Below are 23,137 nucleotides of genomic sequence, written 5' to 3' on the forward strand. Positions count from 1 at the left end.
AATCTTTTTCATGCCTCATGTCCATTACAAATGAGGTTCATGACAGTGGCTAAGGCTCATGCTTGGCTTGCATCGATGAACATATAAGACAACAAGTGCTCCTGTATGTTTAATTTTCACGTTTTTAATATCGGCTTCCGCGTAAACTGAGAGTCGACACCTTCGATATTAGACATAAAATTTTACAGCTAACGCTTTTAAAAATATTTATTTAATGTCATATCTGTACAGTGATCACGTTTCATTTTTTGACTTCCATTCACTGTCTGAGTAATTTTTGCAAAGTTTGAAGCATATACTACCACGACTTTCTAATTCCTGCCCTAGCATGACCCGGCTACCGGGATTTCTGAGGACCCGTATGTTATATAGGCTTGATTGGGAATAATATTAATGGATGATTCAATATCTATGTCATATGTGGATGAATGTAAGGGTATGTGCAAATTGGGATTTCTTCGAGGGTCTAAAATACATTAGGTCAATTTCTTTTCCTCAAATGGAAATCGGTTAAATTGGGATAAGAAGGAAAAAATTGACGATGGCGGCAGTTGCGTTTTGACCATTGGCGGCAGAGGCAGGATTACAGTTAATTGCAATCTCGGAAACCTCTGTGAATAGTGGGCAAAGGGAGTAGAAACAGCAATGCTCATTGTTTGGGTAAAAATACGAATATGCTTACAACAGCGCAAGCCAAGGTGGCGCCTTGTTCAATCGCCGCAATTTTGTGTCCACGCCACACGCGACGATGGTGGTTTCTTTAAACATAGGAGCCGTCTTAACTGTCTCTTTAACCAACCATTTTATTAATGCCTTCAACGCGCGGTCAAGGGCACCTCAAACCTGCACAACAGTGTTTTTGACTGTGCTTTCCAACTTTTAGCTGTGAGTGCATGTGTACATTGACATCCGTTTCTTTTTAATGATACCCAATTAGATTCCATTACCCCACCGCATTGAACGGCTAACTCCCACCGGAAATTACTATTCCGATAGTAAAAAATTGGGCAGTGCTTGTCCGGACAAAAGTGGGTGGTGTGAAGGCACTCCGTGGCCAGCATCTCACGGTCAACAAAAATAATCTCATACCAGCAGTATGGGAGACAATTAAGCTATCTAGTCAGCACTGAAGTATTTAAAGTGAATAATGAGTTGCACCCACACGAAATTGAAACCTTATGAGGAGCCATACTTAATTATGACACTTTTATTGGCTTTCACCACGCAACTTCCGATGCAAAAAATACATTCATTATGGTCTTGCCCTTCAGCGTATGTGTGGGGGAGAACATCAAGTTTCCTTGACGATTGGTAGATTGGAGCAAAAAACTAATTGAGAGCTTAGTGAGATTTACTTATCAGTAAGTATGAAGATGCCTCAGAATCCTCTAATTCGATACGATGAGCCTCCACTGTTTTTCACAATCTTCGAAAAATGCATGGAAATAACATATGGTCAATTTCTTTCTCATAAAATGGCTCACTTATGAAATTAAATGCATAAGTAACTTTTCCCTTCAACAGCCCAATCAAAGATTGCTATTGACACTTTTTCCTAGTACAGATAGGATCATGTCGGACCGGAGGTGATAAACGACAATAATGAAGCAGTGAAACACGAGATTCATCTTTATACCTTTGTACATCAAATTAAAGAATGTATTTGAACCACAGTCCATTTGGCTTTAAAAAAGAAAGTAAGCTTTTAAAAATAGCAAAGCGCACAACCCAGCAAAGATCCCACCTGCAGCCGAACATCACGAATTCCGGTTAAGGCCCGTGCTTTCAATTCATCCTTTTAGCTAAAATGGATTGCCAGTGCGTTGTACCATTAAAAAGACTAAGTTTACCAAAAGTCGTTCCCAACTTTTTACTCCTACAAATCCTATCCCAAAAAACCAGCAACCTGTTTGACAGACGTCGTCAGTTTGTTGCTACATTTTGACATTGACTCCGCCCATCAATCGGAGAGGGATAAAAAAGTCCACCCAGATGTTACGGAGCATCTGGAGCAATTTTTTAAAGCGAGTTCAATTTGGCTTAAAGTTTACAAAATCAAGGTAATGCTAACCAGTGCGGAAACGTTTCGAAAATACCAGAAAATATCTCATCACTCAGGAAGTCTTATCAACAAAGCACAAAATTTCTAGTTGAGGATAACTTTTATGCAGCACAGTTTCAGGCATCAAGAGTTCTACTGAGTCACATCAAAGTAGAATTAGCCGCGACGATAAGATCCACGACTACGGGAGTTATGCTGCGAGATGCCGCTGCAGCCACGTCCACCACCTCGAAAACGGGTTAGAAAAGCCCCTCTTCTTCCTTCACTCCTGCCTCTGATATCGCCACTGCCATGGAGCGTCTCTGTGTGGCGGGGAGTGGAACTCGGAGCAACTGGAAGTATGTCTTCCGTCACCTACGAACATCAAATGTGTTAAATCCAATTCAACAAATACTGAAGAAATAATATATCTACCTTGGAAAGTATGTATTGATTGATTTACTTCATTGTGCCGCACCTTGCTCTGGATAGGATTTCAAAATGAAGAACCCTATGTAAAACGACTATTCCTCGACCGCCTAAGCACCAGTTACGGTGCATAGACTGACGAGTCTTGCAAAAAATCTCAAACTGGGATCGATCTAGTAATCGAAAATTCAAATAGAGTCCCCAAGTAGTGCCAGTAGAGCACCTAAAGAACGCACCGTTAACAAGAGAACGATAAGATTTAAATCAGCAAAATTGACCACAAACGTTCATATCTATAGGCCTCTAGTCAGTAAACCTTATTTAAAATTTGTCTATCTTAACTCCTAAAGGAAGTATTGACGATGAAACATTTTATTTCGCATCACAGCTTACCAATCTACTCTCTCCAGCTCTTACATCATTAGAATTTCACCACTGATTCCAGCACCTGCGAAATAACAGAGAAATGCTTACAAAGTCTACTTTTAAATTAGAGGGACGGTATGGACCAAACGCCAATAGTTTGGGGCAGCAACAATTTTGTGTACTACGAAAGCGATGGGGATTCAATTAGCTTGGTTAATTAGCATCATTCACTCATAAAGTTAGTGGGTCTGATTATATTTTTGGGCAGCCTGGAAATGAGCCTGGTGTTATGGACAGTTTAAGTCAGTTGTAGCTTTGCTGATTTAAGCATGCCATTTCGTTTTATAGGCTGAAGGGGATGAAACCTGACCAGTAAGACCGTGTAAATCACAGCTTTGATGCTCCGAATCACTAACTTTTGAGATAAAACCCACCTCCGTGTTGTCGAGAGTGCGAAGCATGCTAACGGGGACCTCCTCCTGCTCCTCGCTCTCGAGATAGGCCACCAGGGCCACGCGCTCACCAGCCACCTTGGAGGGGAGGAGGCCGACAAGACGCGCCGCCTCGTAGTCGCCCGACATGACGCGCGCTTGCAGAACTGTGCCCGGAGCGAGGCGCAGTCTCGTCGGTGCCGATGATGTCGTTATTAGGGGCTTCGAAGGACCAGGTCGTTGAGGCAGCGCCTGGTCCATGAACTCGGAGAGAGGCACCGGTCCACTCAAAGGCCTCCCTCGAAGACCTGCCCTCCCAGCTGCTGCCACCTAGAGAGGAACACAAGGTAAGAAACTTGGAGTTCTAATGTTGCATAACATTAAGCTTCATAGTTTCAACGCCGGACCCCTGTGACCCAAATCACCCCAAAAATGTTTCTAGAAGCCAGACCTCCTATATCTTTATAACAGCTAGTCCCAGACCTACGTCTTTTATATTGCCTTTTGGAATAAATTGAGAGCCGCATACCGACCCTGCATCAGGTTGTCTATTGTCAATAACTCCCCTCAATCCAATCCGATTATTATAGATGCGACCATTTAGTCATTCAAAATAGAGGATTGATTAAAAGGTAGAAGACAGCATTCTTATTCCAAAGGATGCTCGTAAGATCTTTCATTTTGATGTTGTCACAAAAATATACAGAACACCGAAAGCTCATCGTGCAACTCCAAACTGAACATAGTCTTCTCCAGTGGGACGTAGAGCGGTTAATTGACAATTTTAAAACCGCATTAATCCCACCAGAGCAGAATTTTTCGTTGGGTAACTACAGCTAATTTCAAATTGCATGCAAATATTTTCACAACCTCGTGTACAGAGGAGAGTCGAAATTCATTTAAGCGCATTAAGACATCCGCCTTGCACGAGGAACTTTAAAGCTTTAAATTTTGATTCAGATACAAATATGCCATTCACTAAAAGTGGGTGGGCAGAAAGGATCAATAGAAAAATATCCCGATGTTTTGATTATTAAAACCCTTACAGAAAAAAGTAAATTATCACTTAAGAGCTAACCTAAATTCATACCTCTACTCGATTTTCATCACAGTTTAGACTGAAAAGTCTGAGGCAGTTTGAATGGACACTAATAACATCTTTGCTTGGCCTAAATGAACGGCTGCATCTAAAGTGTAGGCAGTATAAGTGAATTAGACGAACGTTAATTTATTCGTGTTAGCTTGGAACCAACAAGTGGGAGTGGATAAATGGGAAAAATTAAATTATACGAGGATATTAAAGAATTACATCGTTTTAGGCGACAGTTGCAACCAATACAATTGTTAACTTCGATTCAAAGTAACAAACAAATGAGTTTCCATAAGACGGACAGAATAAATGAAGAGAACTATAGTCATGAGTTAAATATGAGAAACAGCTACCTATGGATCAATGTAGCCTTTGTGATGTAAGTATGTAACATAGTTACCCCTTAGGAGGCAGAAATTCAATATCTATTCATTGAGTTTTAGCAAAATGCGATTTCCGTTGCAATAAATATTCCCTTTCTTATGGTACTTTTTCAATAAAATAGTGAATGCGACATTTAGTGAACAATAGGAACCAGAGAACAGAAGGCGATATCATCGCCACAAAAGCTTAATTTTTTACCATCAACAGTGTAGTGGAATTTGACAGTCAAAAAAACGTAACTATAGCTAATTGAGGGACCTAATAAAATTGGATTATTAACTATGCCTCATTGAAATAGGTAAAAATAGGATATTTACCAGTAAAACCAACCCTTAATGAACGGTGATAAATGATTAGGACGTAATACGATTTAACAATTCCTATCAAACTAGGCCAAACTGCTGTAATCAGAACTTCACCCCTCTAAGATAAGCTCTGCATGCCATAGATAGCACCTCTAATATCACGTTTTTTATTTTACCGACAATGGAGAGGGTACTACTGCTGACAAACTTTTATTGAAAATACAAAAAGGTATACGGAATCCTGGTGAGTTTAATAGGTGAATACCAAAAATAACTTATTCATTGTCATTTAGGAATTCCAGCTTATAATCGCAAGCTACACACCTATAAGTTCTACTTAAAATGTAAAAACAGTAACTGACAAATATAAAATGTCCCTACTTAAACATTTTTTGAAACAAACTAAAAAAGAGGCATGTCCGTTTCTTTAGAGTAAGCCAAACACAATAAAACTAGCTTGTAAAAATAGCAAAAACAAGTTTGTTTCATAGTACAAGCAAAAACATTAACAATTGTATCGCCTCAACGTTTTTGGTAGCAGCTGGACAATACCATTCAAAAAAAATCGGAAACGCTAACGTTGCTTTTGTTCACAGTTTGCCCTGTCTTTTTGATGGATGCCAAAGGGATCCATCAATTTTGCTTGTTTAAAAGAATCCCTCAGACTATTCATCCGTTATCGAAACGGAGAGAGATGAAAGAGACGCATTACCTAATGCCTCGTCGAAGTAAGCCAAACCCATTTCGTTAAGCAATTATGAGGTGTCGGTAATTCATCTAGGAATCATTTATCATAGATTTGTTTGACTTTCCCAAAATACCGAAGAATTTTATCCCAGAATTGCTTGTATTTGAAATGTTGAGATGTTTACACCTAAGGTAATTATTCAAGTCCTAGTATGACTACCGTTTTATCGCTAATTTGGTTAGAATAAAAAGAACCAGAGTTATATTGCACAAGTCGTGTATGATCGCGTAATGCTATTTTTTGGAAGTATTCGATGATACACTCTAAAACAAGACAAACAACTATGGGTTCAATTTAAGTTTACTTTTAATAAGAACCTCATCCCAAAGGATCTAACTGTCAATCTACAAAATTGTTCCACCCACGGTCTATTCATCACGCAGATATCTCCAAATGCAAAGGTTAAGGAAACCGAGCATTATGAGTGACGTGTGTAATAAGACATCCTTTAATTCAATTACCACTTGTCGAAACAGTGTTGCCACGCCATGTTTAATTTATGCAGGGATCCGTGTGATTCTATTCAAGTGACCTACAGTCTATGACAATGAAAAAAACGTGGATCTTCCACCGAGTTCGACACCCATTTAAACAATCGAATAACGGCTATTGATGTACTCATGCTAACCGCATGCTAAATATGGACTATTTCCTGAACAAATGTAAAAGTATCCAGCAGCAAGACGACGCAGAGCTATCGACGTAGTATTTTCCAAATTACTAGTTAATAGTGAAGAGTTTCATATGGCACACACTTGGCCTTTAAATCCATTAGATTCTAAAACAAATACTTTTCATGCCTAATATCCCCTATACTCTAGAGGACGTCGAACAATTAAGTTCTACCAACTCTATAAGAACAACGTTTGCCCGTCGCCTTTTGCTATTTTGAGGACAAATGATTAATGGCATCTAAATAAGCACGGAAGCGTCTATGTAAATGACATTTTCATCCACGGTCCAATCCACCTTACTGGTGGGCGTCGAGGTAATTCATTACCTTAGGTCTGTGCTCAAAGTGAGCAATCAAAAAATTACATGATAATAGCGCTGAACTCTTCAGATGAAATAATACCCCTGATAACCAATCAAAGCAGGCTAAATCTATTAAGAAGATTTCGAGAAGCTACCAGGAACTGCACAGTGGTATATACCAACTTTCGAAATGTTAAGTTGTGAAATGATAACTCACACGTAAACCCTGTGGTTTTAAGGCTTCGAATCTTAGCCCCATGATGTGGAAATCTGTGAGGTTTCTCGAGGATGCGTCAAGTGCGATTTGCATACCTTCAAATCACAGTCAAAATCCCAATTGAAAAAGACCTTGAGTCATTTTTTCACCTAATTTTCGAGTAAAAATCTGTTCCAAAAGAGTTTAGTCGGTAAATAAAACGGTTCCAGCTAGACTACCTGTTTGATGGATGGGGTTACCCGCAAACCCAAAATAGTTACCACTTAATAATGAATAAATCCCCAAGTTCATTCACTTGTTATTGAAACAACGGAATCTGTTTTATTCATTCAAACATGTTAACACCTAACAGATACGAAAGTTTCTTACAACTGCTTTAGATTGATATCGAGCTACTGAGATCGTTGAACAGAAATTGGAGCCAATCAAATTACGCAAAAAAATGAAAAAAAGCCACACAGCTCACCGAGTCGAAGCGTGGATCCTCCTCAATATCAAGGTTGAATTTCCTACTGCGTTCAGCGCCCCTACGTCCATGACCTCGTCCGCGCTCTACGTCCGACCTGGCCCCGTACGGGAAGCTGGGGTGGCGATCAGGTTGGCGTACCATGAGGCGATTGATGGCGCCATCTAGATTGTTTTTTGACTCCTCCAAGGCCGTGTTGGCTTCATGCGGCTGGTAGCCCATGGAAACCAGCTGGGCAAGGTTGAGATCACGTTCTACTGCCATGTCTATTTGCGCTTGTTGGAATCTGACAAATGGAAAAGGACATAACACTGAATATGAATAGCCATCATCACAAAGCATTGAAATTAATTCTATAGAGAAGTAATATGCATCCAAGTTTGTCCATATACAAAAGAACGAGTCATTGTAGTTGCACGGTATTTCAACCAAGTGTTTTGGGAAAAGGCCAATGAAGGAAAAACCTGAAAACAAATCATTGATGCCGATTTCACCATGCCCTAAATAAATCCCATTTTCCCATTGACGCTTTTCAAGTTATTTTTTATACTTTCGGTAAATTTTTGTGCCATGGTATATGGGTAAACTGATATTGTTAAGAAGTTTTTTCCAGCTGGTATGGTTTCCGTCGACATGGGGTAGTAAGTTGTATGCCAGTCTATTGTCCATGGTGAATAATAACTTGATATACATGAAAATCGAAAACTGTTTGGGGGTACTTTTTTCCGATGAATTCGATGTCATGAACAAAATTCTTTGTGACTGGCCAAATTGACTGGCAATAACACAGTAGCTCAAATTCGTACGAACGAGGTTCGGACAAATTGTCAATTTTTGATTTTGCTAACTTCTTGAACGAATTCAGAACCTTAAATTTTTGAAACACTAGTGGTTTCTTCAATACAGTAACTTAGGCTTATCAGAAGCATAACAAATTCACAAAATATTGGGTTTCATGATGGCAATCACAAAAACTCGCTTCTAGTCCTAGTAGAAATGATTAGCGGAAGTGGGTCGTGATGAAAGACTAACTCAGAAGAGGACGAGTGAGTATCTTGCTCATTATTATTATTAAAGCTGTTCCTGTGAGTTCTCGACAGATGTGCAATAGACTGCAGTCAAAGCCCTACTCAATTCAAAATTCATTACGCTTTTGGGAAAAGTGGCAGTCAAAAGATGGTTCATTAATAAATAATAGGAGATAAGACGCGACCATCTATGGGGCTGAATGGCCCTCCAGACTACACTTAAAGTGGCCTTGATGATCACCACCGAGACAACGGTCTTGGATGCCGTTTTACTTCTCCTAGGTAAAATCACTAGGTGATAAGTGATATTTGACTATAACAAAGTGGCTTAATGCCCATCACGACAGTTTGAAGGGGACAGTGCATGTGATCATAACCATTCTCCCGAGTACAGTTCTATCGAGGCAGATAATAATGACACCCAAAAATCACTTTTACCTCCAAATAATGTGGCATTATATGATGGGGTACGCACACAAACACGTACTCCTTCAGTAGGTAGTCTCAAACGATATGCAGGTGCAAAAAAGACAAAGCATTCAAGAGAGCTCAAAGCATTGGAACAGTCATTAGGTAGAACTACGACAAATTCAAATCTTTCGACTACCAGATTATAAATCAATTGAATTATATTTTGATTTCTATTTTAAGTTCATAATGACTATAGTAAAAAAGACCAGATTTACTAGCATTCCATGTTCGGCCTCAATATTAAACGGGAGTCATGTTCTTATTTAAATAAGCATACAGATGGATTCGTAATGATAAAAGAATACCAGCACAAAATGCAAAAGTGGCTAATAAAGCAAACCATGTGAGTATTCACTTTAAACAACACGTGAAAAACAGTGATTGCAATAATTCACCAAAACCTTTTCTTAATCTGATCGAGGCAATAAACCCCACAATTCTAGGAAAACATGACGGCTTTCACCCAAATTCACCGCTGATTTACAGGTCCAGCCTATTAAAGAGTAGGGCGGAAGAAAGGGAATGGAATTGTGGGATATAGAGGTCCTTGGACGATGACTCAGTCACCTCAATGTTTGGTGTACACACCAGATGCCCGGAGCAATTAATAGCAATACCGCCGTCTCCGCTACCAGCAGGAACAGAATAGCAGGGGGTCAACGAGAGTGAATAAGCGAAAGCGAGGAGGAGGGAGAAGAGATTATCGATGCCATCTGTCGCCAAGATAATAGAGTAAATTAGCCAGGAAAAAGTGACAAGCAATCGTACATCTGCTATGTATCTGTTGGGCAAAATCCCGGCATGCATGATACTGTTAATTATCAGACATGATTATGGACACTTGCACAGGATTTGGTATACCATGAAGGCAGCAACACTCAATGGAGATACTGATAATTCAACGGTACAGTAAGGCCGTCGTGTAAGGGGAATCTGCATTTTAACTCGGAGTAAAACGTATTTCATGTTTATGTGTAATGCGTTGTTTACTAAAAATATCCAAAAAATAATAAACTTTATTAAAATAACAGGAAAAATCAATTTCTTGTTTTTCAGCAGAACAACTGCACGAACTTTTCAAGTTGCTTCCTCTGAAATTAGGAGGGCTGTGATAACTAATAACGTGGACAGCATGTAATCCGTATGATGCATAAAAGAGATAAAATTTATCTGAGAATAAAATCACACTTTCAGGATGATACAACTCCAATTTCCATAACCAAACTACATTCCATTAACCATAGAAGGGTGACCATGCTAGCAAAAAAATTAATTAAATGTTGAAAAATTGGATTAAATCATTTTAATGCATAACAATGGCAAGCACGGTGAAAGTCCGAAGGTGAGCTATTCATTTATCAGGAGCAAACAAGGATGAATATGTAAATGAATAGGCATTGGGAGAATAAGACGTATAGCCACCAATTATTACAACCATACTAATAGGATTGGTGTATCAGTATCTCACGTTATTAGTATAACTTATGAAAGGGAAGAAAATGTCTAGTGCAATTGCAGGCAAAACCGTTTGTGTTTGGAAAATGTGGATATCACCAAATCCACAGTGGGATGCTTAAAATAATAGTAAAATAACATGTTCGATTAAATAATTGGCAATTTTCTGCCCCAAAACCTATAAAATGGCAGTTGCTTGTTTAGGGACCAAACAGTTCACTCAACACTGACGTTTGTCGGCAGGATATTGGACAATGAATAAAGGCAATATCTACTTATTTTCAACAAAGGTGTTCGAAAATGGCAATGAAAAGTACTCTGAATTGAGAGATTTGGCGTATCAGTGACGAAGAAAAAGGGATTATTAGAGGATCAGTCATGCAGAAACCCGAGACATTTTAGCCCAGCATAAATTCGACTGCTCAAGCCCGAAGACAGATATTCTGAACTTTAGGGTTCATTAATGCTTCATCAACCACAATTCAGTTATTGGAAGGCAGTAAAAGAAATGTCACAACGTTTGACTTTTACGGCGAAACAGGGTTACCACTTGCGAGACGAGATTGGACACCAACCCAAATGAATAACTTCTTAGATTCTGTTCAAAATATGGAATTTTTGACACATACCATGAAGGTGAAATACATTTCATAGTGTGCAGACAATTCCAATGCAGATTTGAAGACGACGAAAGGATGGACACAATCCCAAGCGGAAGAGAAAAAAACGCTTCAAATCTTCGCTCACAACAAAAAAAGGACTACAGACGTAAACCACCCTCCGCCACTTCATGCATGTGTAGCGCCAGGTGTAACAATACTAATTCATATGCAAACGACCCGACGGTTAATATATATGCTTGATGAGCCTTTGGTAAAAAGTCATGAATTACACTGACGAGGAAGGTAACACTTCAAAACATGCATTGTGCCTGTAGGCAGTTGAGCGTAACCAATCTTGCAAGAGAGTGAGATCCTCACATCTCAATTTTTATGACAAGTCGAAAGAAAACACCTGGTGTCAGAGTAAGCTTCTGGAAATAGGGAGGCTTCGATTGTTCTACAGCATTTCTTTACGCATTGGCGAAAGGTGTTGTGGTCCTGAAAATAGTTGACACGTTCAATGACATCTGCGATAAGATAGGGCTTTTGCTTGATACTTAAGCATTGGTATAAAGATAATTCAATCAGCAAAATTAACTTCATGCGAATACATTTTTCGTATATCCAAAGTTATCAGAGCACGAGATATTGAAACGTTGTGGGACAGCAGCGTAATACAAATAGGTAGAGATGACAAAAACGTTATGATTCCGTGATTGCTCATTAAGTCATTTTCATACGTGGAAACCGTTAGGCAAAATCCCCCGATACGCATGTAGTAGATGCGAAAAATTATAATAAATGTAGGACGACTCCACTCATTTAACCCTCTTTTTTTCCTAAGGAAATCCCTAAAGGCGGGGATCTAAGGTTAATCTGAGTAGATTAACACAAATCCAAAAAACATTGTTGTGTTTGGCCAATATAGAATGAGTCAGCTGAAACCAGCGTAATGAGCTTTGTCGATTGCAGTGAATAGGGAGACGAAAGTACAGTGACGCATAGAAAACATATTAAAACATCCTTCAAATTTAACTTGGGCAGAGAGCACATCTCTTACATTCATTCTAAATCCTGTGATGATAGTTTGCGATCGAAAAGTTTAATATAACCGAATCCAAACATGAAATAAAACAAGCATGGTTATTAGATGGGCAGAGCGAAAATATGGGCAAAGGAGGTACGTACTTGGATCCACCAATTTTAAATTTGTGCTGTACCAGTGCAGTGGTACTAATAGACAAAGAGTTCTGAGCATCAGCCACAATTTCGCGTCGTTTTTGTTGAAAGTCTGATTCATCCCCGGTCGATGCAGCGTCGATCCTCGAAGTGGCATTCATAGCCAATTTGAGTGAATCAAAAGTGTCTGTGGAGTGCAAACAGAAGACAAACACACTATTCACGCATGTGGAGCCACGCCAAGTAAAACTGTTGGAAAAAGCACTAGACACTGTCTAGTAGGAATCAAGTATTTAATTTACTTAAGCTATCTTTTATTCTCATTGGCACATACATAGGTTGCATCAAGTAATTTGGCTTTGATTAGCCTGTAATCATGGAAGACAAACCTGCTATGGTTTCTCCATGGGTTAACACAGTTAATGACCGCTTTGCTTGCTCTATTCACTTTGTTTAATTTTTTCCAACTAACAAAACAGTTGACAGTTAATATTAATTCTTATCCTATGCATCGTTTCGAGAATTGTAATCACAGCAGTCATGAAATATCCGTTGGGCTTGCTGAAATGTCTGAAACGTACTCCAAAATCACCCGACACCTAAATTTCGAGATTCCAATGTTTTCTTTGGTTCGTGATTGTCGTAACGCAAGAAGCACTGAAACATTGTGAATACTCAACAAACCATCAAGGTTCTAGGAGCACATTCGGGAAGGATTGCTTTATGAAATTATTTCTAGTAATCGTTAATCACAACGACCACAGGGTCGAAAGAAGTGTGATCATGTTAATAATTCTTCAGATGAATATCTTTGAGGCGAAATGGATGAAAGCATTCCAAACTTTAAATGTCGAGCATTAAACCCTCCTTAGACGTGGTCGAGCATTAGTTTCATGCGTATACGATAGCGAGTACACGGCAATCAACTGACACGTGTTATAATATATACAGTCAGATAAACGAATGAATACATAACTACTTTATTGTAAACAAGGTAGGTTTTTTTGCGTAATAGACTAGACTACTTACTTAAAGTATTGGACAACTAATGCGGTGCCAATAAATTAACATTAAATCTGCGCCAGTGAGGGATGGGATTAAAAATCGGTATAAGTAGCTTCAAATAAATCCAAAGTTGATAAGACAGCAATCTACTCGTAAAGCAACACGTCCCCTAGACAAAAGGAAAAGGCACCTTTTGTAAACGTCATTAATGATCAGAGAGGATGGCAAGCATACATAAACTTCTGGTAGAGTTAAATACATTAAAGAATAACTCAAGACGCTTTCTATAAAACACAACTCTACATAATAAACGGAAAAATATTCAACGTCACTATCACCAATGATAAAACCTAAGAATTTACACGATTCTTTTCAAGAGTTGGAGCACAAATAACGAAAGAAATTTGATTAAACTGCTGATGAGACCAAGCATTTTCGAGAATGGCAAAAAGATGACAAACCTTTGGGTCGGCGGTCTCTGTTCCACAGGTTATCGAGGAATTCGTTGTGTGAGTCGACCATGGCGGAGGCCTCTGGTGTGTCGAAGGCGACAAACGGGGGCGGTGCGTCAGGTCCAGTACGGTGGGAGCGCCGCGCTCCTTTTGCGTCCTAAAAATCAGCGTGGATGCCTAATTTTGCAGAGCCCACGCGCATTGAGTAGCTGGTGTAGAACAGGGCAGGGTACGATAATGGCAGTTCATATGCTAAGAAATGACGGGGGAGAGCACTGAATGAGACTAAACACATTAATAAAGAATTGCGCTGTTAAGCTGCGACGAAAATAGGAATTGAAGGGATAAATATTTCAAACAAGCAAATCTAAATAAAGTTCAGCTCTTGTGTGGCCATAACTGGTTAAAATCAAACTACTTTGAAAGTTGATGCAAACAGACAAACAAATGGAGCACATACACGCATAAACACATGAGCTGCCATTAGCCCAAAACGAACTCTTAGAATGAGTCCGTTGTTACAGTTTTGAGATAATAGAAATAATGACTTTACATCAAGGGTTATGGATACCAAATCTACCCATCTAATGTACGTTCTCCTACTAGATGAATAGATTTGTTCAGAGTTTAGATCGTCGGATTGCATCGAAGCCCTACACTTCGTTACTTAATGTTTAAAGGATATTAAACCGAATAGAGGCAAAGGGAAAAGCAGATTGAAATAACATTCCTACCCTTGTGAGAAGCCACTCTCGACAAAGCAGGCTGACAGAACCCTGAAGAACTTCGAAATTGTTGCGTCGGAGAATGAGAAAACCAATGCGAATCTGTACACGACCGCTCAGACGAATTTTAGTTCCAGGCGGCGTCTCAATTCTGAACCCAAGTTAAGCTTACCATAGATTCTACTGAAGGTAATGGCAAGGGATTCAGAAAAATAAGATCTATCCAAACTTCTATTTTTAAAAAGTGACACATTCACCCCTATCAATGACAAACCCCTTGCTTTCCTTGCATTTTTTGTCTTCTTGCAAAAGTATATTTTTAATTTACAACCTACACTTTGGCAAGATTAAGTAGTTTGAACAAATTTGAAGGCAAACAAAGATGTAGTGAAGCACACTAATCAGATTCTGACAAAAAAGTACAAGCACGAAAAATGAAAAACTAGTCCAAGATACTATAATACTACTCGTACTTGAAATGGTACTGGTTGTGGTCAGAGATAATGGCAATCACAGAATCTTATGGCCTACAAGTGCAAGAGAAGGATAAATCACGAAGAAATTATAATTTAGCTATGTCAATTACAATTAGGTTCGCTTAAAACGGTCGGAAAAGATACTACGATGGATTGAACACATCACGAGACTAGGGGAAAGTCAAAAGTAACAAAAAGTAGCATATCAGAGAAAAACGACGATTGCCGATACCTACAAGATGGCAATCGAAAGTAAGAGTTTAGTGGCGCCCAACCATACAAAAGGTGTAGATTTGGGTGGACCACTTCAACGCCCAAAGAAGGACTATTTCAGGTAAATTTATTTATTAGGCGAAACCACCAGGCAGTGATCTCCAATCTCACTAAAAGATTATAGGTCGAAGCCATCCTGTGGATCGTCGGCTGTCACCACCAAGTATCATGAATGTTTGAGAAAGAACTAATACAATCCTCTGAGAGAATAAATGCACCATGTTTATTCGCGAATAATCTAAATCGATAGGGAATTCAAAGATGAATGCGATGGGCAGGTTATGCGTAAGTCGAGCGAAATTGTGCTTAAGAAACAACACCACAACATAAAGGTGACTTTGGAGCTTCATAAAATTTACAACAGCAGCACAACATTTGAAATCTCACAAATTTTTGGAAAGTCGAAAATGGCAAATCGGTGCATACGAGTTGTAAGTATGGTGAGGAGCAGTGCAGCTAATTTGGTGCATACAGCGAAAGCACACAGAGGAGAAGGAAAACTCACGAAAGTTTGGGTGAGTTATCAACGTCCAGAGCCGAGATATTGCTTTTTCCATCTGTCAAAGTCAGTCTGAGGAGGCGAGGACCGCTTCCTGTGTTACCTAAACCGGTCTGGATATCCTCCTCTGCTTCCGAAATGGCAATATTACGTACACGAGCTATCTGAAGCACCCGTCCATCCGCATCCAGCTATAGCAGACAGCAAAACTTCGAATCCACCAGAGTTTGTCAATCAAAAGAAATAATCTTGAACAGTCAGTAAATAAAATTCCAAAAGTAGTATTAATGGGAAAAATGAATCTCAACAGTTAATGAAACCAAAATCTTTCCTTACCGAATCCTTGCCCCTCTTCGATTCAATCCATCCTACACCGTACTCTTTCATGTCAGTCTGAAAGATACGATAAGAGATGATTCGTTCCGGTTCGCATTGTAAGAATAACAGACGAGCTAATGGAGCTGTCAGTAAAGAAAATCCCTTTAACAAAAGTGACAGTAGTTGAATATAATTTGATATAGCAAAAAAATAGCACGGAAAAATTAAGAAATACCTTCTTCACTCGAAAAAGTTAATTGTACTGCTCCACTGGGCGATAATGGTAGACACGAACAAACGGTAATTTATTACTATTCTTACCTATTATGTCACATGGTGTGGAAAATTGCAACGCACATGAACTAATCCCTTGTACTTTTGCCTCTTAGTTCTAGGATGAACAGACGAGCAGTGCACAAATCTTGTCACTTTAACTATGCAACTAGTTTCATTAATTGGCCGTACTGAACTCATTTTTGTGAAAGTATGGTAATATAAACTTGTCCCTACTCTGAGGCATGTAGTATTCTATGCATTCATTCTTGAATGTTAGTATTGTACCGTAGACCCCACAAACATGCCTATTATAAACCAAACGTGATGTATAGATTACATAACACTACGAATGAAGCGATAACATCTAAAGACAATATAGTAGATCTTCACAAAGTTTTGGAAGATTACCTTAAATCCAACTAGTTAAACTCATAGGTATACGTGACGCATGGAAGACTGAATTTGGAAAATTGAATCAAAAACAATTGAGTGAGAAAAAAACGATAAAGTAATCAAACGAACTACACCGCCACGACAGGTGAAGTGGAAAGAGATATTTGTGCCGGACACCACTTTGTAAACACAGAATAACACCTGCATTTGGAAAAAGTAAAAGCAGAGGCTCGAAGTTGTAATATTTTATTGGAATGAAAGGCATTTTTGACAGTATTTTATGACATCCCCTACTCCAAACCGGAAGTAAAGCCGACAATCGGACAAACAAGGGACCGCTCCAATACAATGCGGCCGGAAATTAAAAGTACATGCTTAGCTGAATCGGAAAATAGGAAAGTCCTCTTCATCAAGAAAGTGTTTTTTCTTCCAGATCTTTCGTTAATATCTTCAGTTTGATGAATAAAAAAATAAAACCATACCCTGCTTAAAAGCGCGTGATTCCATCTAATAGAAAGCACCCAGCACAAATACTTTTGTTAAAATGAGTGGCACATAAAGATGGAAAATTCTACCCACAGACAGACCTAGTTACAACCATATTTTTCAGTAATGAAACTTTGAAATATTTAGCTTATAATATGTATTTCGGAAACGACATACATTGAGAAGGTGAGCTAAGACTTCTCGTTGACTCGGTAATTGGGACAGAAGACGATGAAACTTTCCCGAAATCGACCTGCAAGGAGTGGTTAACAGTACCAAAAAGTGTTAAAACATCAATGGATGAAAAAAAAGTAAATCGATTCTGTTTTAGCATAACCCAATAGGCTTACCATCCTGCTGGGATAATGTCGGTAGCAGCCATCTGAAAGCATAAAAAAATGTCGTAGAAATGAAAAACTGGCACCAAATATTTGTAAAACACAATACCTGATAACCGATCGACACATATTCATTAACTGACCTACGAGTGGTACAAATTTACATCGATGAGAAAGGGAAGCAATTTATGAAAACGAAAATACTGAGTTAAATTAATGCTTTCAAATAAGACAACGCAAAATACACGACTTTCATAAATTTTTAAAAATAATTTGCAATAAGCCAGTCATGTCGGTGGTAGACCCTAGAACTATGAGACAGCAATCCACATTGCAGTTGAACGGAAATTACAAGACTTCGCTTTGACAGAAAAACCCCAACAATGGATGAGTGGAAATTGGACGTTGACACACAGACGCCAGTCGACAATAAGTGACGTGTAATAGTGTGGCTAAGCTACTCCTCATCAATCGAAACTGTAAAACAAACGATGTGGGTGGGTCAATTATGCACTTCAACGAGTAAATGTCAAAAAATGAGTGAATACACCCTTGCATTTGGAGAGAGGGAGGAAACGATAACAAGGAGTGTTCCTCAGAGAAATTGCTACTTTGAGACCGCATATGTAACAAAATAAGATAAAGCAACAGCACTTTGAATTGAAGAATAAGCCAAATTAAGGCAGACACATGGTGGCTTCCTAAAGTGAAAACTTAATAATGTGAACCCAGGTACAGGCCAAAATATAAAGCGCATTCTCATTGGAAAAAGTAGTGAAATGATTATTTCCAACCTAGTTACCGGTTGCTGGTTGAATAAAAAACGGTAGAGAAGGAAGGGAAATGTTCGGAGGATATATCAAAATACTCTTTTGGATAACTTTAGGCTTAGCTTAGTAACGCTAGTTCGTCTCGAGATATTTTACCCAAAATAAGCTAACTATCGCCACTTGAATCAGTACCCCGGGAAGTGCAAGAATCGTTTAAGTTACTATAAATTGGACAAAACTAAACTCAGCTCTAATGTAGTTGTCAAGGAAAGTCAGAAGGGTCAAAAATGAATTAGGAACAATCAAAAGTGCAGAATCTAGCTGTTTCAGTCTACCCAATTAAGCTGTTCGTGAAAAATAAAGCAAGACTACAAAGGTACATCACTAAAGGAAAGTACGGGAAAGTGCTAAACATCAACAACCATAAGGATAGCTTGATAAATGTCTCATCGGATAAGTTTAAGAAGCGGCTGGATCAAAAAGAGAGCTTTCTTGGCCATGGCGTGAAAAGCCGATTATTACTTGAGTGTGTGCGTGCCTGGTTGGCTCCACAAATAAGCAGACAAAATTGATGGAAGGCTGCTTTCAAATGTTTAAGCAAAGGCGCTAACAAGTGTTTTGAAACCGATGCCTGATAGGAGAACGGCAGAGTTTACAGACACCCCAGAAAAAGCGGATCCCGGAAACAGATTATATTTAACCAAAAATGTTTCAAAAAGTACAGTACAGTATAAGAATTGAGATTACAATGGTGGGGACATCTGGACTCAATTTTCACTGTAGCCAAGAGCATCACCACAGGTCTCTTGCAGATGAAGCATCGATTCCTGGAGCTGCTCAAGAAGCGTCTGCATCTGGCATTCATTGAAGAGCTGCAAAAAAAGAAACAGTCGCTGTTACGGGATTGTGATGGCAATGCAAGAAAAGTTCCCAAATATTATGGTAGCTATTTCCAACTGTTACCGACCGAGAATAATAGCAACGCCAACTAGACCTGTCTATTTGCATCTCAATTTCCCCATTGTGGTAATGATTAAGAACGCTAATTACCGCTCACATGGGATGCTTTATACGGCATTTTCCAAATTTATCAAAGGTGCCGCCACCAGTCAGGTAGTTTTCAACCGGCGCCAACTTACAAGACTCGTTCAAATACATACAAAACACCTTTTCGCTTTTCTTTCACTCTCACAAACTCTCTGAAAATGTAGAACGATAAAAGCATATTGTTAAAAAAACTTGCGTCACACCGTTCAAAGAACATTCCAACAGCATACCTAATGGGCATTGTGAGCAGACCATTGTAGACCACTTAAGGTTAGGGAAAGTGATTGGAACCAGCTTCGTACATTAAGAACCACAAAAATACCGATAATGTCGCCCATAGAATACTGGCAGCAGATATACAGTTTCAAGAAACGGCCATCCTCTCCCACCTAATGTAAACTAACGGCATTTTTTCTAGGCCGCACCACCTATGAGGGATTTTACAATGTAAAGGAGGATGTGATAATTGCATCAGACAGCAAAGGAGATGGATATTGACAACAAGTTCTGCATAGCCCCAAGTCAAACGCAGATGCGGTTAACATTGCAGATATTTCTTTGAGTGGAAGTGAATGAGAGGAATGCCACAAAAACGGGATGCAATACATCTCGTGCCGCTTCTTTTTTTTCAACTAACGACCACCTTTGCACCTGATTTCGGTGTTGTATGAACGCTTTCACGGGTTAAATAAAAATAACAGTCAATTCGATTCATAAAAGTATTTTAATTCGGCCTTCAAATGACATTACTACTCCATCTCAGATGTTTGTACCTGCAGCAAAACTGACCAAAGTACAATAGAGTGACACGCATTTAATTTTGACTGATTCGCTTAGGAAGAAGTTCGTCGTCGATGTTTGTTTTAAACGTTCCAAAATTTCCAAAATTTAAAGTTCTGCATGAAAAAAACGGCCTAATACCCCATGATTTATCCACCCAACCATTCCCAATATAAGCGCCACCAAAAAAATTTAACAAATTAGGTAGCATAAATGTATGGCGCAAATTAGAGTAGGCAGTAAGAAAGGGTGCAAGCAGAGATATACCCTCATTTCACCGTTTATACGGACATCAAAAAATAGGCAGGCTTTGTCAATAAATTATGTTCCGATAGTAGTATAGTTAAAAAAATATGAGTTTGGTGACAGATCCGGTCAACGCACCTTAAAAATCCCAAATTGAGAGTTGGCCACGAGATCAGCAAGACGAACGCACTCGGCATGGCGACCAGTAAGCTTGAAAACCTTGATCAACATGAAGACGACCTCGCGAAGACAGGTCTCACGAAGGATGATCATCTGAAGCTTGCGGGAGTGTGGGGAGTCCCCGAGACCAGCGATACCCAGCTCCTCGGTCCCCCCTTCCTCATCCTGCTCCATTACCACCGCCGCAGAGCTAAACATGCCAGTGACATCGAATTCGCTAGTCGTGGCATTGGAATGAAGAACTGCTGCGTCCACCAACCACCCAGGTGATTCGTAAGTCAGCAAAGATTCCAGTTGCCTGACCAAAGACTGCAGAGTGCGCAGGCAGTTAAAAATTCAATCACTCCAGAAAGTATGGCGTGTTTATAGCCATGTAGCCTATCAGTTGATAAACTTAAAGTTACCGCATATCTATGCCTATAATTTTCGCCCATGGTTCTACTCTAAAATCCTTCTGCATCATTACCATAAAGCTATTCATAGAAATCTACTTTTAGCGCCTTCGGAGATAGCACGAGAATTACTCATGCCAAAAGATTAACTAATTAAGCACTTAACATTTCCAAAATATACAAATGCTGTGCCTTAGCAACAAAGAGGGAGCTCTTTTTCTACAATTAAAACATAAGTAATACGTGCATAGACTGCAATCAGAAACAAACCGTTATCCAATGTGGGCTAGGACTTAAAATCAATGAGCTATTTTTTTCATGAAATTTAAGACGCAAGAAAATATCATTAAAATTTGACCAATGTAACATTAAACAGAGTAGCGTACATAAAACAAAATCAAATAGTTAATTTTGCATTTCAGCCAAGGATTAATGAGGAAAAAATGAGTGAATTCACCACCGCACACCAAGTAAATAATAAATTCCAGGGAAATGATACAATAAAGACTTCTTTTTAAGTACAGAGAGGAAAACGTCCCTGCGTAGGAAGAGACAAAATTGCATACGCGAGCAAATTTTTGATCAATTTAAAATGTAGTGCTTTTGCAATGAGAGCTATAGTAGTTTTCATCCAAAAATGAAAGATGAGGCTTGAGCCCAGAAATGTGTAATTTTTATGGAAAGTTTAGGATGGGTTCTTTGCTATAAATGGAGAACAGTTCGTTCCCATTCAAAACCGAGGTTGATGCACGAAAAATGTTGAGCTAGTATCACTGGCATTCTGTTACCTAAACCAATATTTGGGGACTGATGATGGGGAAACCAAACGAAAGGAAAAAAGCGGGTGGGCGCAGCAAAAATATAGAAAAATAATTTCTCTCGGATATCATTCATTACTTCCTAATTACACCCGACAGAATGCATCCAGACGGAGGAGACTATTAGTACCCCACTGCCCCCTCATCTTTCTACTCCCGATCGTTTTCCAATATGAGAATAGCGAAAATCAGTTAGCGTAGACAAGACAAAAAGGTCAAGCTTATGCAAAAAAATATTTACTACAAGATATGGGACATAACGAAGAGGAAATTTAACGTTTCTGGGTGCCACTTGACTAGATCAACGAGCGATATGGTGCAATGCGTGCACATACCGAGGTGGAGAGCTCGACTTCATGATTCCAACACTCGAGGTGCGCTTTAAAATTCTTCTCCGCCTCTTCGGCAGCCACACGCTCCGCCAAAGAACCGAAAACACCAGCGCTGTTTACAGCAGGAGGAGTTGGCTTTTCCGAATTTATGCGCACATACCATTGATCGAAAGCCTCCTGAAAAAAGCGCAAAATAGAGGAAATCGATCAATTCCATAAAAAATACAGCTTAGAATTTCACCCCATAGCGTTACCTCTCGTTACCAACTTCGAGACTAGACCAAACTACAAGTTAAAAGCCTTTTAAATATAAATCGTTCGAGAAGTTGCAGTTTAATGCACACTATTCCGTATTTTGTGAAACATTGAAACCTCAAAATAAAGGAAATTAAAGTTTCGTTCTACCAAAGCTATTATAAATAACTGAACTGATCAATGGTGAGAGTGACTTTCACTTAAATTTTTTGATGGTGTCAGGTCTATTCTTATATCAAATAGGCAAAAATTAGAGATCCGTCACTTTTAATAAAAGCAGCCAGTTTGACGTTCAGGCGCAAAATCCGTAATAAGTTGTTTAAGGGTATTTAATCAGAACTAAATCAGAATGAACCTACAATCACCTGAAAATTTACTTATTTCAACTTATATAAATGAAAGCCTGTCCAATTGCACATACTACAACGAAAATTTTAGAGGTTGGTTTCCCTTCAACAGCCAAAAAGACGATACATAACAAAGGTGGTGAAATTTCTACGATAAAACTACCACTGTTGTAATAATAACACCCGCATATCGGTAGATTTTTGCACCAATTACAATTCGTAAATCCTTTCAACCTCTACTAAAACGATCCTTACACTTACGAAACACTGTAATTCTGATATTGATGGACCTTGCACAAATGACACAGTAACCTCAGCCTCTAAAAGTAGTCGAGTTCAAGCACTACCGCGCAAAACCCAACGAACACATTTGCAAAATATTTAGCACAAAATAAAGTTATGTCGATTTTTTTCAATGTGTTTGAATGTCACGCTGTGCTTGGTATAACCATTTTCGTAAAAAGAAAAAATAACAAAGTTTTGGTGTAATTTTGTCCGGCTATACTTGCCATATCAATGTCACACACTCAATTTGTCATATA

General features: G+C 39.0%; 1 protein-coding gene across 1 annotated transcript in view; it reads right to left on the reverse strand. All coding sequences in view use genetic code 11, as the record gives it.

Moving 5' to 3' along the window:
* Positions 1 to 2,218: 2,218 nt before the first annotated feature.
* The window catches only part of EGR_02137 (Nuclear pore complex protein Nup107), a gene marked incomplete at both ends in the record, with an annotated part of 29,194 nt that continues 8,275 nt past the window's right edge, over positions 2,219 to 23,137 (reverse strand). The window contains 12 exons of the mRNA XM_024491386.1: positions 2,219 to 2,416; positions 3,271 to 3,597; positions 7,453 to 7,738; positions 9,436 to 9,762; positions 12,197 to 12,374; positions 13,654 to 13,801; positions 14,379 to 14,520; positions 15,624 to 15,808; positions 15,954 to 16,078; positions 18,977 to 19,070; positions 20,410 to 20,760; positions 21,997 to 22,170. Of these exons, the coding sequence (XP_024354239.1) occupies positions 2,219 to 2,416; positions 3,271 to 3,597; positions 7,453 to 7,738; positions 9,436 to 9,762; positions 12,197 to 12,374; positions 13,654 to 13,801; positions 14,379 to 14,520; positions 15,624 to 15,808; positions 15,954 to 16,078; positions 18,977 to 19,070; positions 20,410 to 20,760; positions 21,997 to 22,170 (2,535 nt within the window). The remainder of the gene's footprint in view (positions 2,417 to 3,270; positions 3,598 to 7,452; positions 7,739 to 9,435; positions 9,763 to 12,196; positions 12,375 to 13,653; positions 13,802 to 14,378; positions 14,521 to 15,623; positions 15,809 to 15,953; positions 16,079 to 18,976; positions 19,071 to 20,409; positions 20,761 to 21,996; positions 22,171 to 23,137) is intronic.

Source organism: Echinococcus granulosus, assembly GCF_000524195.1.
Source record: "Echinococcus granulosus chromosome Unknown EG_S00009, whole genome shotgun sequence".
Lineage (NCBI taxonomy): Eukaryota > Metazoa > Platyhelminthes > Cestoda > Cyclophyllidea > Taeniidae > Echinococcus > Echinococcus granulosus.